Source organism: Neovison vison, chromosome 6 (assembly GCF_020171115.1).
Source record: "Neovison vison isolate M4711 chromosome 6, ASM_NN_V1, whole genome shotgun sequence".
Lineage (NCBI taxonomy): Eukaryota > Metazoa > Chordata > Mammalia > Carnivora > Mustelidae > Neogale > Neogale vison.
Window position 1 is genome coordinate 129,926,583 of NC_058096.1, and position 18,360 is coordinate 129,944,942.

Consider the following 18,360-nt stretch of genomic DNA (forward strand, 5'->3'; position numbering starts at 1 on the left):
TGTTTTCTTCCTTAACAATATTTTCTCAATTCTTTTGTGAATTAGCGAAACCAATTTTGGGACTGAGACAAACCGAGAGAGTTATTGGAGTCCCCTAATTTTCAATTAATTGGAGTTTCTAATATACTAGGAATACCTGCAACAGTGACATGATTGCTCTTGTCATTCCTAATGGAAGGTGGAAATAATAACTGTATTCTTGGTAGCCAAGAAGATGGGGTGGGTTTGTGTCCTTTCCTCAGGGTGTATTTACTGAGCCTTATTTTTTGTGAGTGGGGTTACTATTCTCAGGCTTCGTGTTACCTTAAAATGTAAGATAAATCCTTACATTTTAAGGTAAAAAGAAAACATTTCCATAAAAAGAAAACATTTCTTTTTCTCTTTCAGTTGAAGCTGTGAAGTCTGAAGTTGAGCCCTTTAATGACTCTACTCATATTTCTCTGCCAGAAGAAAACCAGTCTTCTGTCACTTGTTGCCTCCCTGACACTTCTACAGTTACCGAAGAAGGTTTATTTAGCCAAAAGAGTTTCCTTGTTTTGGGCTTTAGTAATGAAAATGAATCTAATATTGCAAATATCATAAGAGAAAATGCTGGAAAAATCGTGTCCCTTCAGAGCAGAATTGTTGCTGATTACGCTGTGGTTCCTCTGCTGGGGTGTGAAGTAGAAGCAACTGTGGGAGAAGTTGTCACAAATACGTGGCTGGTAAGAAGACCCTGTAGCAGTTGAAGTGTAGTGTTGAAGGATATCAGATGCTGAGAGTGTTAATGATTATTTCCTAAACAATTCAGTTTAGGTGAATTGGTGTTTGAGCGAGGTTTAGGTTTTGCTTTTACCAAAGGGAATTGTAAGATAGGAAAATGTACAAGCTTCTTGGCCCCAAGCCTGGCAGAGTAGAACTTATTATTTCCCTGGGGCCACAGCAGCAACATTCCTTCTTAAGAAGTTACCCTAGGTCATCTCCTACTATTTCTGTCCTCCCTGTTGTCTCACAACCAAAGCATGTGTGCACTTTCAGATTATTCTTTTTTATTTTGTTTATTTTATTTTTTGTTCTTTTTATTTCTTATTATATCTTTTTAATGGACTGAACAGTGGTAATTTCATCATTTTTTCTACTTTGCAAGAGTTAAGAGGAAAATTTATAAACTAATACTTGGGAAGAAATTAAATTTACAGCAGTATTTAGTAAGTTAAATGATAAACCTGCCTGATCTTAATATCCTGTATGGTGAATTGATTTTTTTAATATAATGTGAAATGTATTGAGAATGAGCATATACAAGTTATCTTAAATTGCTTTTCATGTAAACTCAAATTACTGGTAGTGTAAAAACCAGTGTTAAACCACTGGCTGCTTATTTCAGGTTGGCATTCTTGTGTTTCTTGTTTCTAAAAGGTAACCTGTATAGACTATCAAACTTTAATTGATCCAAAGTCAAATCCTCTCTTCATGCCAGTCCCAGTGATGGCAGGAATGACTCCTTTGGAGGATTGTGTTATTTCATTCAGCCAGTGTGCAGGAGCAGAAAAAGATTCATTGACATTCTTAGCAAATCGCCTTGGAGCAAGGTATGTAGTATTTTTTGTGCACCTGCTATCATGGTGTATCTTCTATCTGTTTTGACTTATTGGTGAACATTCAAATTGAAATTGGGCCAGGTGTCTTTATAATATTTATGGGTTGGGTATAGTTTACCTATGTGATGGCTCAGTACTACTAGATGGATACCTGGCAGAGGTTCAGACCATGGGCATTAGTGCTCACCTACCAGCAGAGGGAATGTGTAAAGTTCATACAAGGGCCATTACTGAATATGGCATATCCAAGCTTTATTCCCTTCGATGGGTCCATTTGGGAGATTTATTTTTTTTCAGTAATGAATACTTGGGAAGGAAAGAAAAAATGGACTTGAAAGTTACTTCCAAAATCCAAATTAACCCAGCCCCTAAGTTAACCTTAGGTGGTAACTGTTTTAAAATGAAGTAGAAAACTGTTCTAACAGTAAATGTAAAGGAACTCAACTTTTATATTTAAAAAAAAAAGTTATTTTAGATTAGATCTTGAAGCAACACTTAAAATGACTTTAAAGAGACACACCCAAAACAATTGATTCAGAACATCTGACAAAAAAAGAAAAAATAAAAAGATGGGCAAAGGTATGTCAAAGAAATGCAAACAAAAGGAAAGGAGGGGTTGCAGTTCTAATGTCAGACAAGTTTGGATTCAAATGAAGAGGAATTAAATAAGACAAAGAAGAGTGCTATAAATAGGTATTAACACTGAAGTTAAAATATATATATACATATATATATCAAAAAGAACATGACTTATTAATAAGACAAAAACAATAGGAGACACAAGATGGAATCAGCAGAAATACATTACTTGTAAGACTTTAATTCCCATCTTTTACTTCATGAGAGGTCCTATAGAAAACAGGGAAGGATCTAGATTTCAATAGCATAGACACCAAACATACCGTTTCATGTGCCTGTAGAACACTTATAAACATTGCCTATAATGAAACTGGCCACAAAGAAAACCTCAGTAAATTCCCTAAAATAGGAAGAGTGCAGACCATACTCTCTAATCATGAGTAAAGACTAGAAATGAATAGTATAAATAGAAAATGAAAAGACCCTATAAACTGGACATTTTAGAACTATTTCATAACTCTTGGTTCCAAGGGGGATTCAAACCCATTTATAAGCCTAGAAGTCATTTATCAACACAATGGTAATAAGCAATCCCAGTGCCCAGATTGTATCCTTAAATACCATTTCCTGCTAAAAGAAACTAAAATGTAAAGAAATGATTAATTCCAGGGGTGCCTGGGTGGTTCAGCCCATTAGGCGTCTGCCTTCATCTCAGGTCATGATCCCAGTGTCGTAGGATTAAGCCCCACGGCCGGTTTCCTGCTCAGTGGAGAACCTGCTTCTCCCTCTACCCACCCCCCATATTTGTGCTCATACTCCTGCTCACTTGCTCGCTTGCTACCTATCTCTCTCTCTCTGCACTCTCTCAAAGTCTTTATATATATGTGTGTGTGTGTGTGTGTGTGTATATAGTATATATATGTATATATGTGTAAAAATTTATATGTAAATGCATATATGGATATATAGTCTTTATATATGTATATATGTGTATAATATGTATACATGTATGTACATATTATACATATATATACATACGTGTGTGTGTGTGTGTGTGTGTGTGTGTGTGTGTGTACATATATTTATTTATTTATTTATTTTCCAGATCTGGGGCAAAAAGGTGCCAGTGAGTCTGGAACATTTTGTCAGACCAGATAGCAAGGACTACTAAGAAAGTTGCATCAAAGGACCTCTGCAGGCCAAAGACAGGACAATTTAAGTACCACTAGACAGAATAATGGCAGTGGATCCAAGCACATCAAATAATGTTTAAATCATAATATTATAATAACACAAGACAAAGCTAATTTGTCATATTTGAAAGATGCTGGGAAACCAGCCTGTTATTTTGAAAGCTGTTAGAGAAAGAGAAAGGATCAAGTATTTATCCTGCCTTTCCTATGTAATCTGTGTAAGAGTACCATAATAATGGATAAGACAGAGTTTCCCTTTAAGAGGTGTTCTAACACCCTGGGGATAAAAATATATGTTTATTTAAAAAAATTTAAAAATGTAAAAAAAAAGAGGTGTTCCAACAAATAAGAAGAAGGGTAGGGTTATAATTCCTAATGAATGAAAACATCTAGGCCCTGAAAATCAATCATCATGTAATAAAGAGGAAAACAGACATCATGTGCCTCCTGATGAAGAACACACAGCCACCTTAAAGTGGCCTTACAAAAATGATAAAACCTCAATCTGATGAAGCCTCTGGATTCAACTACTGATTTATAGGAAGTAGGAGAATAGCATGTTAAACTATAGCACAGAAGTGCAATTAGCAAAATTCAGGCTCTGAGATAACTTTATGTTATAAATAATACAGTGTCTTCAACAAATATCTATTAAGGGGATAGGGAAAGAGCATGGATCCTATAACTAACAAGACAAAACTAGTGTTTAAGAATGCACTATGTGATAAAACTAAAGAAAGGTAAGGAAGTTATTGCCATAAGTATCCAAATAGATTATAATCACCCAGTTTTGTATTTCCTTTTTCGCGGTGTTCTGTATTTGAATTAAGCTAAACAGTGAAAACCTTTTTTAAAAAAAACTGAAGTTGTAGATCTAGAAAGTAACAACAGCAAAAGTATGACACCAGGTTCCATGGGGTAAACTAAAGCAGTGCTTGGAGAAAAACTCCATAAAGTGGCTATGTAGCAAATTAATATACAGAAATCATTGACCTTCATACCAGCCAGTTAGGAAAGTTAATGAAAACTAAGTTTACAATGAGAGATAAAATACCTACCAAAAGGTTTAACATGAAACTTGCAAGAGCTACAGAAGCTTATAAAATGCTATTAAGGAAACAGTAGAAAAGATATCCATGTTCTCGGAAAGAAGATTATAAAGAAGTTTCTATTGTCTCCTATATTACTATATAAATTTAACATCCCAGTTAAAATGCTCCCCAAATTTTTTAGGGATAGCATTAAGCAAACTAAATTCTTGAATTCATAAGTAAAGTTTAGCAAGCAAGAAAGTCATAAAAATTCTGAAATAGAATAGTTATTTAAATATATTTTGTAAAACCTCACTAAATAATAGTGTGGATTTTATAAGTTGCAGAAAGTTTAGTGAGTGAACAGAAAGTCTAGAATAGACCCAAATACAAACAGGATATTTTTGGGGTGCCCTGGTGATAGTTAAACATCTGCCTTTGGCTCCGGTCATGATCTTAGGGGCCCGGAATTGGTCCCCACATCAGGCTACCTGCTCAGTGGGGAGTTGGACTTTCCCCCTCCTCCTGTCCCTCCTCCTGCGTGTGCTCTCTCTCAAATAAATAAAATCTTTATTAAACAAAAAAGTGATATTCCAAGTCATTGAAGAAGAGAGATGGCTTATTCAGTAAATAGGATTCAATAAGGTTAGAGCCACATCTCATAACCATAATAAGTACCAAATGGATCAGTGAGTTAAATGTGAAAAATGAAACCATGAAAGTGCTAGGAAAAATGTGGGAGATTTAAAGCATCTTAAAAGTGGAGACTAGAGCATAAAACCTAGCAGTTGTTAAAAAAAATTCTGTTTAAATGTTAAGTGGTGGACTTCTCTTCCTGCCCCTGTGTTCTCTGTGTTTAATATCTGTCATCTTGAGCAAGTCACTTAATTGTATCTTCTTTTTCTTTTTCTTTGCATTTTTTTAAGTTAACATATAATGTATTATTAGCTCCAGGGGTACAGGTCTGTGAGTCTTCAGGCTTACACAGTTCACAGCACTCACCATAGCACATACCCTTCCCAATGTCCATGAGCCAACCACCCTCTCACTTAATTGTATCTTTTCCCAGGTTGTATCTTTACAATATTTTGTAAAAGGAATGCCTGGATGGCTCAGTGGGTTAAGTATCTGCCTTATGCTCGTATCTTAATTCCATGGTCCTGGGATCGAGTCCCGGGTCATAATCCCACGGTCCTGGGATCAAGTCCCACATTGGGCTCCCTACTCAGTGGGGATCCTGCTTCTCCCTCTGCCTGCTCTGCCTGCCACCCACCCTTGTACTCACACACATTCTCTCCCTCTCTCTCTCTCTCTCTGGCAAATAAAATCTTTCCCAAAAACCCCCAATATTTTGTAACATACTAGTACTTCCCAAATATTCATAAGAGATTGTGTCTGAAAATGCTTTGCAAAGACATAGTGGACTGGAAAGATACAGTATGTTATTCATACCCTTTCTGTGCTCCCTAGCTATTCCATGCCTCCTTTTGGGAAGAAAGACCCGGTATGGGTAGGTGATGACTAATTAAGGAGGTAATTTTCCTGGTTAGTTCTTGAAAGTCTAGTTTAATTTTCTTAATGTTTTTATAAAAACTTTTATTGTAGCAATACATTTTTACCTTAGAGTAGGCATGTAAGAGGGTTTGAAAATATGTCAGCTTTTTATCAGCGAGTATTATACATAGAAGTCTAACAACAGTTGTATTAGAAACTTCTTCTTAGCTTGCTCAGTTGTGTTTATGACCATTTGTTTTTATTTAAATATAATTTTCAGTGTTCAAGAATTCTTTGTTCGCAAATCGAATGCAAAGAAAGGCATGTTTGCCAGTACACATCTTGTATTGAAAGAACCAGGTGGTTCTAAATATGAAGCTGCCAAGAAGTGGAATTTACCAGCAGTCACCATATCTTGGCTGTTGGAGACTGCTAGAATGGGAAAGAGAGCAGATGAAAGCCATTTTCTGATTGAAAAGTCTGCTAAAGAAGGTTAATACTTTTATCTTGTTCTTTTATATGTATTTTTACAATTTGATGGTCTCTGGAATATGAATGTGTTGAATCTTGTTTTTAGAAAAGTTCACTGATTTCTAGTTTTCACATTGAGTGTTGTGCACTGCTGTTGAGCATTCCTTATTTGGTGGCAAAATAAATGTGTTCATAGCACAGATTTAATTTTTATCTGCTCTCTACTACAGGCAGTGTCTGAAAGCTGGAAGATACAAAACAATCTGGAAGCATTCTGGGGTCTCAGTGTTTGAAGTCCAAATTTGTGGGCTAGGATCCCATTTATTGTTTCTTCTGTGGCTCACATTGACACACCATGTCATTCATGTGCTCTCTCTTCCTCCCATCTTTGGACTTCTGCATCTTTTCTCTGGCCCACCTCATGGTTGCCTCTTTGTCCTTATCTTTCAGCCCTCCAAGCTTGGATGTTATTTTCCATTGGGAAGCCTTCCTTGACTCCCAAGTATGCCCTTTGTCTTGCCAAATCTCCCTCCATTATCCCCTTTAAACCTTTAATCTCAGTGTTCTAATATCTAGTTTGCTTTCATGTCTCCCTACTCAGTTACAAGCTCTGAAAGGGCAAAGAATATGTGTGTCTTGTGCATAATATATTTCCATTGTCTAGCATTGGACCTGGCATGGCATAGCCATCTAATAAGTGTTTTTGTTAAATATTGAAAAAAGACTGGTGGGAGGACACAGTATAAGATGATGGCATCCCTAGGCAAACTTCAGTAGCTTGGGAACAGCTCTCAGAGCCATTATTGCTTACCCAAACAGACTGCAAATTTTAGAACTGAGGCAAAGTGATATTTAAGTCATATTAAAATTTCACTAAGAACTTTATAAAATCTTCACTGTAGTTGTTAATTGAGAGTATATGTAATTGTTTTTGTTTTTTTCCCTTAATTCTGTCATTCACCAAGATGACACTTAAATAATATTTGGCAAATCATGAGGTTTATTAAAAAATACTTAAGTTAACAATAAAATGAAACGGGAAATCTAATTTCATTAATTGTTTCAGTTGATGTTCTGTGTTTAACTCAACATATATTTTAATGTATTATTTGGTTTGTTTCATGGAAAGTAGGTATATAACTTTGTGATTTAAAATGTACTTGAGAGGGACGCCTGGGTGGCTCAGTTGGTTGGACGACTGCCTTCGGCTCAGGGCGTGATCCTGGAGTCCCGGGATCGAGTCCCACATCAGGCTCCCAGCTCCATGGGGAGTCTGCTTCGCTCTCTGACCTTCTCCTCGTTCATTCTCTCTCTCACTGTCTCTCTCTCAAATAAATAAATAAAAATCTTAAAAAAAAATAAATAAATAAAATGTACTTGAGAATTTACATGAAAACTAACAATGAGACATAAAAATAGCACTTCGTGTATTCATCTTCAGAGATAAAAGATGACTAGTGGCTCACATTTGTTTCTTCTCGTTTTAAATCTCTAGAACAAAGTGTGGAAACTGAAACAACAAACAGGGTGAATCTAAACCCAGGTACTCCAGAGCATCCTGTTGCACACCTGGAAACTCATAGGAAAACAGCCGTCACGCCTTTAGATATGAACCGCTTTCAGAGTAAAGCTTTCCATGCTGTGATCTCACAACACACCAGACAGGTTTCGGCCTCCCCACCAGTGGGACAACCACTTCAGAAAGAGCCCTCCTTACATCTGGATACACCATCAAAATTTCTGTCCAAGGACAAACTCTTCAAGCCTTCCTTTGATGTGAAGGTAGGGATTACAGAATATGGTCCTAGAGTTAACAATTAATAATTCATAGTATATGAAGTAAATAATTAGTTATAATATAACTTATAATAATAAGTTAATTGAAACTCCAAATTCTGCATCACCTCTAGTTTGTGGTAGTAAGTTCTCCAGAGATACTGGCAGATCATATTATCGAGTCCCTCCCCATATACTTGGGGTTGAGATAAAAGCGGGAGGTAAAATGGTGTGAAATCAGGACTGGGTTCAAGTCCTACATCTGTCATGAGCAGTATGACTCTAGGCAGATTATTTAACATATCCAAGCATAGACTTTTTCTTTTGTATAAAGAGGATATCACTTGCTCTGAAAACGCACAGATTTATCTGAAGGATCAAATGCAATGGTGTGATGAAATAATTTTATTAACTATGATATAAACCCATTGCTACTTATGTTTTGATTCTAGCAGTATACTCAGCACTTGCTCTCCAAGAATGTGTCTCTTATCACCTTATCTTGCAGTCACTTCCCTTGAAAAGATGGGTTAAGTCTGCGTCTTTGTTTGATCTCCTGAACACTGGGGGATGGCTCCCTTTCTGAGAAATTCATTCCCAGATCAAGACATGATTTGGCAATAAATGGTTTCCTCTTATTCCCCCAAAATGATTTTCTTTACTATTCCTTTAGTAGCTGTTGGCCTTTCGAATGGCTATTGAAATCATTGTTTATGATTCTTTTTATCCATGAGTCTTTGCACTGTTATTACACTAGTCATCTATTGGAGTTTTGCTGGTAGGATATTAAGAAGCAAGGTTCTGGGACACCTGGGTGGCTCACTCACTTAAGTGTCTGACTCTTGATTGCTGCGCAGGTCTTGATCTCAAGGTCTGGAGTTCAAGCCCAATAGTAGGCTCAAAAAAAAGCAACATTCTAATAATTTTTACTGGTGTGTTAAGAAGTAGGTTTATAGAATTTATAGATTGTTCATCTTCAGAAAATAAATATAAATTGATACTTTGGATAGTTTCACTAAGCAAAACCTGTGCTCGAAAAAGTAACTTTTTGTGCTATGATTAACACTGCTCATTATGCCTTAAGAAATAGAGAAAAATCACTGGTTTGAGACCTGAGATCTAGAATCAGCCTTCTCCTTTGCTTCTTGCTGTCTTTGAAAGAGGTCAACCTCTTTGGGCTCCATTATCTCTATCTATAAAATCATAGGGTATATCTAGATGATCTCTAAGGTCTCTTAACTCACAAACTTTTTTTTTTTTTTAAGATTTTTATTTATTTATTTGACAGAGGCAGAGAGGCAGGCAGAGAGAGGGGGGAAATCAGGCTCCCTGCTGAGCAGAGAGCCCGATGCGGGACTCTATCCCAGGACACTGGGATCTTGACCTGAGCCAAAGGCAGAGGCTTTAACCCACTGAGCTACCCGGCGCCCCCACAAACTTTTTGAATAGTAGATGAAATGACACTAGTAGGGAAGAAAATAAGAATATTCCCTGTCATTGACACTGTTCTTCTTTAGATACCTTGCAGAAAGCTGATGGTTCTAAATAAATAGTCTCAGTGAAGACACAAAACACATTTAAAAGTTTTATTATTTAGAGTCATAGTTCACTTAGGAGTGGGTTTTTTTTTTGTTTTTTTTTTTTTTTTCTTTCTTTTGGGGTGGTGGTTTGGGGGACTTTTATCTTTTTGGTAATACATAAAATAGTACTTCGTCTTACACTCAGTGCTTCTTCAAATTGATGTAATATGGTATATTGAACTTTTTACTCTGAAAACAGAAGGGCCCATAAAATAATCACAAAATTGAATACATTGGGCCTCATATTTTAAAAATCTCCTATTTAATTTTTAATTGGCATCAGAGAAGTACAGCAGATGTGCTGCTAAATGATATGTTAAAGTTAAGTTAAAGTTAAAATATGTTAAAGTTAAAAATAAATAAATAAAATATGTTAAAGTTAACAGCCGGAAGGCTATTTATTGTACACGTTCAGAAGATCATTGCCAGGTGCCTTAGAGCCTTCCTTATGCCTCTCCTTTATCACTGTTTCCTCCTTCCTCCTGGAGGTAACACTCCTGACTTCTAACACTAACTTTGTTATCCTTGTTTTTTTTACTTTTAAATATTATATATTATGAATATAATATATATTCTTTTTTTGTTCAGCCTTTGTTTGAAAGCTGTGTCCCTGTTCCTTTAACTTTAGTTCATTGATTCCATTGCTGCAGAATATTCCATTAAATGAGTATACCATAATTTACATTTAGATGGCTACTAGATTTTTGCTCTTACAAATCAAGTAGACATTCTTATGCATGTCTCTTAGAATATGTGTGCATGCATTTCTTTTTGGTATATACCTAAAAGTGAACTTGCTGGGAGAGCAACTTTAGTAGAGACTGACAAATTGTCAAAGTGGTTGTACCAGTTAATAGTCCTACTAGTAATGTGTTGAGCACCCAGTGTTCCCCATCCTTCTCAATAAAGAATTATAAGGTTTGAGGTTGTTATTGTTAATATTGTTTTTACTTTTCACTTGGAAATAATTTCTTTAAAATGTTGCAAAATAAAAATACTAGGAGGAATACTCATATACCCTTTGTTCAGAAATAGAGTTTTCATTACTTTCCAGATGGAAACACTTTGTTTTGTTTTTATTATTTTATTACATTGTGATCAGAGTGTTGTTTATAATATTTCTACCTCATAGAACTTACTGATGTTTGTGCCCTGATATATGTCAATTTTTGAGAACATTGCTTGATTTTTTGAGAACATTTTATGAGCAGATATATTCTCCAACATGGATAGTCTTTGCTGTACACAGGCATACACACAAGATCGAACTTCTTGATAATGTTGTTTAGATCTTTTATATCCTTTCCTGTTTTTTGGTCATTTAACTCACTCATACTATGTGGTGTTTTTAAGTTTCATAATATGGTGTGTTTCTCTTTCTTGCATCTTGTGTGGTTTTGTTTTTAGATAGATGATTGGTATGTTAACTAGTACATAGATATTACAACTATTAATGTAACTTGGAATGTGTTCTTTTTCTCATGTAATACTTTTTGGCTTGAGGTCTACTTTGGTATCAGGATTTCAATCCGTACCATTTTATGATTTTTATTTGCATTATAATCCTGTGTAGTCTTTCATTTTAGCCTTTGGAGATTGCTGGATTTTAAAGGTAGAATTGAGCATAGAATTGAGTTTGACTTTATGAGCCATTTAAAAAAATGTTTTCCTTTTGGGGTGCCTGAGTGGCTCAGTGGGTTAAAAGTTAAAACCTCTGCCTTTGGCTCAGGTCATGATCCCAGGTTCCTGGAATTGAGCCCCACATCGGGCTCTCTGCTCAGCAGGGAGCCTTCTTCCTCACCTCTGCCTGCCTCTCTGCCTACTTGTCATCTCTTGTCTGTCAAATAAATAAATAAAATCTTAAAAAAGAAAAATATTTTCCTTTCAACCAGGTGACTTAAGCCTATTCACATTTAATATGATTTCTATTTGGACTCAATTCTGTCATATATTATAATTAGTTTATGTTATGTATGTATGTATGTTACATGTTTCTTCAGGTATCATGTCCTCTGTTTTTGTTTTTGTTTTCCTTTTATTTAGGAAAGGGTTTATTAGTTTTATTCTTAAGGTGCCCTTAAACCCCTATCTTAACCTTATGTCAGTTGTAAATTATATGATTTGACCCCTACTACTGTTGCAGTCAGTAATCTTATTCTGGTTCTCCATTTTCTCTCTTCCACTGTTTTTAATTACATTTATCAACTTCGTCAGAAGATAAAATGTTTATATATATATTTTTTAACCCATGGACCTCACCCTTGTTTAGTCTTAATTCTACAATCAAATATGTGAAATGCTTACTATCATTAAGGACGGATGCACTACAGGAGGAAGTGCATCCTCTAGAATATTTGGGAAGGACATATGTACAATATTTCCTGAGTTCTGCACATTCAAAACCTTTACCAGGGCCTTGATTATTCGACAGATTGTTTGGATGTATTGTTCTTGGTTTGCATTTTTTTTTTCTTGAGTTTCCTGAAAATGCTACTCTACTGCTTCCTTTCTTTGTATATGTTTTTGAAATTTCTGATGCCAGTCTAACTATGTTATTTTTGTAAGTTATTTTATCTTTTTTGCCAGAAAGCCATGTGGCATTTTCTTTTATCTTTAAAATCTCATGATTTTACAAGGGTATGTCTAGATAATGATTGATCTCCATCAGATTTCCTTAGTACATGGCAGGTGTTTAAATGTTTGGAATTTGAATCCTCTAAATTTTTGATCTGAGAGATTAGATGAATGGAGCTCTGGTCAACTGAGTTGAATGGAACAGGTTGGGATCAGGGCCTCAGACCGAGAGTTTGTATTTTCGACACATAAAGTTGGAGATGCCTGTTAGATGTCCAAGTACTGTTGTCAGATAGGCAGTTACATGCATAGCTTGAAGTTTGGATAATGATCTGGGCTAGAGAAAGAAATTTGGGGATTTGAGTTTGTAGGTAGTTATTCAAGCATTGTATGAAGTTGGAGTAACTGAAGCAGTATGTCATCACATGAGTACTCATATTGATACACAGGATTACACCCCACAGATTGGAAAATGTATTATATGATAAAGGTGGCATTCAAATAAGGCAGCTGAGTAACCATCTGAGAAAAGAGTTGGGATGAAAACTCACCCCTACACCAGAATAAATTCCAGAGGATTAGATAATTTAAATGTAAGAAATGAAGGCATAAAGATTATAGGAACAGGCCATGAAAGAGTAAGGTTTTTTTTCAGTAATGCCAGCGTTAAGAGGACTTTTTTTTTTTTTTAAAGATTTTATTTATTTATCAGAGAGAGAGAGGGAGAGAGCGAGCACAGGCAGACAGAGTGGCAGGCAGAGGCAGAGGCAGAGGGAGAAGCAGGCTCCCCGCCAAGCAAGGAGCCCGATGTGGGACTCGATCTCAGGACACTGGGATCATGACCTGAGCCGAAGGCAGCTGCTTAACCAACTGAGCCACCCAGGCATCCCTAGGAGGACCTTTTTAACTATAACATATACCTCAAAAGAAATAAGAGTCATATGAATCTGACAGCATTAAAAAATTCTCCACATTCGGGACGCCTGGGTGGCTCAGTTGGTTAAGCAGCTGCCTTCGGCTCAGGTCATGATCCCAGCGTCCTGGGATCGAGTCCCACATCGGGCTCCTTGCTCGCCGGGGAGCCTGCTTCTCCCTCTGCCTCTGCCTGCCTCTCTGTCTGCCTGTGCTCACTCTCTCTCCCTCTATCTCTGACAAATAAATAAATAAAATCTTTAAAAAAAAAAAAAATTCTCCACATTCAACTGCAGATTTTATAAATGTACAAAAAAAGTATTTAAAAATTCTCCATGGCAAAAATTTGACAACAAATTGAAAAGAAATGTGCATATATCTCAATGTATATGTATGCATATAAACTCTTAGAAATATATTCAGACAAGTGAATAAAAAAAGAAAAAGCAGGGCTTCTAACTCTCAATGTCAGCTCAGGTCACTATCTCAGGAACATGGCATCGAGCTCTGTGTCTGGCTCAAGCTCTGCTTGAGATTCTCTCTCTCCCTCTGCCCCTCCCCCAACAGTCTCACTCCCTCTAAATAAATAAATAAATTTTTTTTAGGACAAAATAATGGGGAAAATGGGCAAAGTGAGGAAGAGATAGCTGTCACAAAAAAATTAAATGGAAATATTATACATTCATAAAGATGTTTAATCTTATTTAGTATTAAAAGGTGGAAAATTAGAGCATACAGTTAAATTTTTTTAACCTATCAGATGGGCCAAAAAGAAAAATCTGATTACCCACTGGTGCTGTCAAACATGTTGGGAAACATTCTAATGCTTTGTTCATGATGTGAACAATGTCAGCATTGTTACATAAATTTTGCTTAAATGTTTCCTTTTGCAAAATGATGTGTGTATAAGGTTGTTCGTTGCATCATCATACTGGCAAAAGATTGTTAATCTAAATATTCATCAGTTGAATAGTGGTAAATCCAGTCAGCTGTGTGCATGGAATACTATACAGATGGAAAAGAGAATGAGCAGCGTGGCCTGAATAACAGCAACCCCTTCTCATGAGGGAACTGTGGGTTACATGGGAACAGGAATATATTTTGTCCTTTTGAGGATTTTTCACAATTCTCAACTCAGTTGATTTATTAACCTTACAGGTCAGATCTTGCTTATATCCATCCTTGCTTGTTTCCTTCCGTGTTTATTGTTCATACATTTTGCTTAATTTTATCTGCACCTCCCGCTCTGAGATTCAGCCCAAATGTGATGAGCACAGCTGAAAATGTGAGCATGTTGTGAGTCTCTTCGGACCCATTTGCTGGACAGTATGACTTTTTTTTTTTTATTATGTTCAGATGCAGTTAATACTTCATTCTTTTTGTTTGAAAGAAAACTGGAGGAGGCTAAAGCTATAATCCAGTTAATTTTGAGGTTTATCTCTTCTCTCTTTACCTCTCCCTTCCTCTTTCCTTATACTATTTACCTTCCTTTTTCCTTCTGCCCCGTCTTCTTCCCTCCTGTCCTTTTCTCCTCTTCCTCCTACATTTCTTTCTCCCCTGACATACATATAGGATGCACTTGCAGCCTTGGAAACTCCAGGAGGTCCTAGCCAGCAGAAAAGGAATCTGAGTACGCCACTTTCAGAAGTCATTGTCAGAAACTTGAAACTTGCTTTGGCAAATAGCTCTCGAGATGCTGTTGCTTTGTCTGCCAGCCCTCGGCTGAAGGACGCCCAATCGAAGAAGGTAGAATTAGATCTCTTTTTAAAAGCAAATTATAGATAAAATATTTCAAACAATAATAGTTGACCTTATGTCTTTTCTTTTCCATGGGCAGGAAGAAGCCCCCAAACCACTTCACAAGGTAGTGGTATGTGTGAGTAAGAAACTCAGTAAGAAACAGGGTGAACTGAATGGGATTGCAGCCTCTCTAGGAGCAGATTACAGGTAGGTGACACATCTTTCTGTTTTGGTACTGATATTGTCTAAACATATAGGAAAACCTAAACCTATTGTGTGCATTCACAAAGGAACATTTACTTTGCCTTTTAACATGCCGTATTGTCTGCAGTATCTCCAGTTGATTTGTCATTTACTTCAGCCTTGAAAAATACCCTTTCCAGTTATCAATTCACATTGATACATGTATTATTTAGGGTATGTGCAACCCATATGTGAGAACCTATTTTGTACCACTCACTATTCTAGAAACTTGGGTTCCATGAATTATGAGTACAATCTAGAAGAATTCTTGCCTAATGTATTTAATAAAAGATTCATAGGTATATTGACTTATATGAGGTGTGAGATTAAGCATATTTGTACCTTGGTGTGTTTCAGAGTAGAGCTCTTCTGTGAGCAGTACTGCAGCCATCCAGTCATTCAGTGGTCTTTTTGTAGACTGGTTTAATTTCTGTTTATTTTCACTACTTTTGGAGACAGAGATTATCGTTTCTGCCCTCCACCTGACAGCCAAGCTAGAGACAGACCTCCAGCAGAGATGGCATGTGTGCCAGGGATTGAGAGAGCCTTACCCGTGCCAGCCAATCCTGAGTCCCTCGTATTCCACTGTCTGCGGTGCTACCTTTCTTGATCACTTCTATTCAGCCATTTATAGATAACATAATGATTGGTTCTACAAGTAATAGTTTGAGAAACACATTTGGCTCTATCTTCCCTTTTAGTTAAGTGTTATTTTGGTTAGCTTGCTATTTGATAAATTAGATCAGGAGAATAAAAATAAAATGTATCTGAGATAGTTAAAAGCATCTTAATGTGTTTAGTATATCTGTTGTAGAAAAGAAAAGGTTTCTTACCTTTTAGAACTAATAATTATATTACCTGCTTTGTGTATTATTATATAATATCTACTATATGATTATATATTATCGTATTACCTTTTACCGGTTGCTGAGCTCTTAGTATGAGCCAAGCTTTATCTATCTCATTTCATTCTCAAGAGTCTTGTGAGGGTATGTGTATTTGTCAAAATTGAACGCTTTATTGTATATTCACTTGGCATCTGTACTTGATATAAGACATAAAAGGAACCTGTAGAACTTGAATTTTATTAAGATTTAAGATGCTAGTCCTCGGGGCACCTGGGTGGCTCCGTGGGTTAAAGCCTCTGCCTTTGGCTCAGGATCATGATCCTAGGGTCCTGGGATCGAGCCCCACATCAGGCTCTCTGCTCAGGTGGTTGCCTGCTTCCTCCTCTCTCTCTTCCTGCCTCTCTGCCTACATGTGATCTCTCTCTGTCAAATAAATAAATAAAAATCTTAAATTAAAAAAAAAAAATGCTAGTCCTCTCAGTGTGAAAATAGAATCTGTTACTGAAATTGGTAAGTAATTCAGATTTAACTGATTAAAAGTTTGCTTAAACCCATTCCTTGGGACACCTGGGTAGTGCAGTCAGTTCAGCCTAAACTCTTGGTTTTGGCTCAGATTGTGATTTCAGGGTCATGAGATTGAGCCCTACACCAGGCTCTGCACTCAGCAAGGAATCTATTTAAGACTTTATCTCCCTCGGGGCGCCTGGGTGGCTCAGTGGGTTAAGCCGCTGCCTTCGGCTCAGGTCATGATCTCAGGGTCCTGGGATCGAGTCCCACATCGGGCTCTCTGCTCAGCAGGGAGCCTGCTTCCCTTCCTCTCTCTCTGTCTGCCTCTCTGCGTACTTGTGATCTCTCGCTGTCAAATAAATAAATAAAATCTTTAAAAAAAAAAAAAAAAAGACTTTATCTCCCTCTCCCTCTGTCCCTCCACCCCTACCCCCAACTGGTGCACATGCTTACTCACTCTCTAAATAAATTAATCTTAAAAAAAAATCTATTCCTAAAAGGGATTTCTCAGACTTGGTGTTATGAGAGAGAAGAACACTTTAATATGTAGAAGTTACAATATTTATATGTTTATAGAGTAATGTGTTCTCAAATGAAAACTGTCCTACTTTTTCCCATCCATAAACTAGAACCTGAACATCCTGAAGAGATTATCTGACACACCTCCTGCTTCCCACTGTTAAACACCTAGGCCAGAGCTCCTCAGTATGTCATAGCATTACCTCTCCTAAAGGGATTTCACAAGTATGACAACTTTTTTTTTTTTTTTTTTTTTTTTTTAAGTAAAGCACCACACCCAATGTGGAGCCCAATGCAGGCTTGAACTCATGACCCTGAGATCAAGACCTGAGCTGAGATCAAGAGTTGGACACATAACCAACTGAGCCACCCAGGCCCCCCATAACTTAACCACTTTCATAATTTTAATAAATGAAAGTCATCAGAAGGCACAGAACCATAAAATATATGTTTAGTATGTAAATGCCTGTGGCTGATGACACTGGAAGAAAACAGAGTATTCATATGCTTACATACATATGTAAAATCACTTAAAATGCTAGAGCCCCATGATCAAACAGAGACTCAGATACCATGAGCAGCATTTCCTTTGGTAACAGGACTTTACCAAGATTTGTTCACAATTGGGCAAAGTTACAAATTAAGCAAAGTATAGTCTTCCATCAGTTGCTCAGTAGTTGGATGTCCTATATATTAGTGTATATTTAAACTGGAAAAAAACAAAAAAAAAAACAAAACAAAAAACCTACTTGTGTTTTTAAGTAAAATAGGCCTCAGGCTTATCTAATTGTAAACAAACTTTTTTTTAACCTCTGAATTTGTGTCAGGACATTAGAAAATCATGCAAGATATGGGATAACCGTTCTCAGAATTTCTAGCATCCCTTGAACTTATTAAATGCTATTAGCGCCCCTCATCATATAAACACATTATTGTAACAACAAAATCACTCCCACATATTTACAAAATAGCTTGGAAAGTAACAATTTTGCTGAAAGCACTGATCTAGACCAGAGGGTCAGCCATCTGCTTTTGGGAGGTTTTTTTTTTGGAATACAGCCATGCCTATTAGTTTACATATTATCTATGACTGCTTTAATACAAGGCAAGAGTTGAGTAGTTATAACTTTTTACAGTTGCAACTATAACAGCTTTTTGCCCTGCAAAGCCTAAAATATTATCATTTGGTCTTGTGAGAAAAAATTTGCTAATTCCTGATCTAAACCATCTATGCCCATTGACAGTCTGTCGTTAAAGGATCTCTGAGGACTGAAACTCGTAGTTTCCATATTATCACAGTGAGGCATGAAGCA

The 18,360-nt window shown here is 36.6% G+C and overlaps 1 protein-coding gene across 4 annotated transcripts in view; it reads left to right on the top strand.

Annotated features, from left to right (window-relative positions):
• TOPBP1 (DNA topoisomerase II binding protein 1) overlaps positions 1-18,360 on the top strand; it is a 68,364-nt gene that overhangs the window by 27,781 nt on the left and 22,223 nt on the right. For all 4 annotated transcript variants that reach the window (XM_044252336.1, XM_044252337.1, XM_044252339.1 and 1 more), the window contains 6 exons: positions 388-704; positions 1,399-1,571; positions 6,158-6,369; positions 7,844-8,130; positions 14,763-14,936; positions 15,028-15,137. In XM_044252336.1, coding sequence (XP_044108271.1) covers positions 388-704; positions 1,399-1,571; positions 6,158-6,369; positions 7,844-8,130; positions 14,763-14,936; positions 15,028-15,137 — 1,273 coding nt within the window. The remainder of the gene's footprint in view (positions 1-387; positions 705-1,398; positions 1,572-6,157; positions 6,370-7,843; positions 8,131-14,762; positions 14,937-15,027; positions 15,138-18,360) is intronic.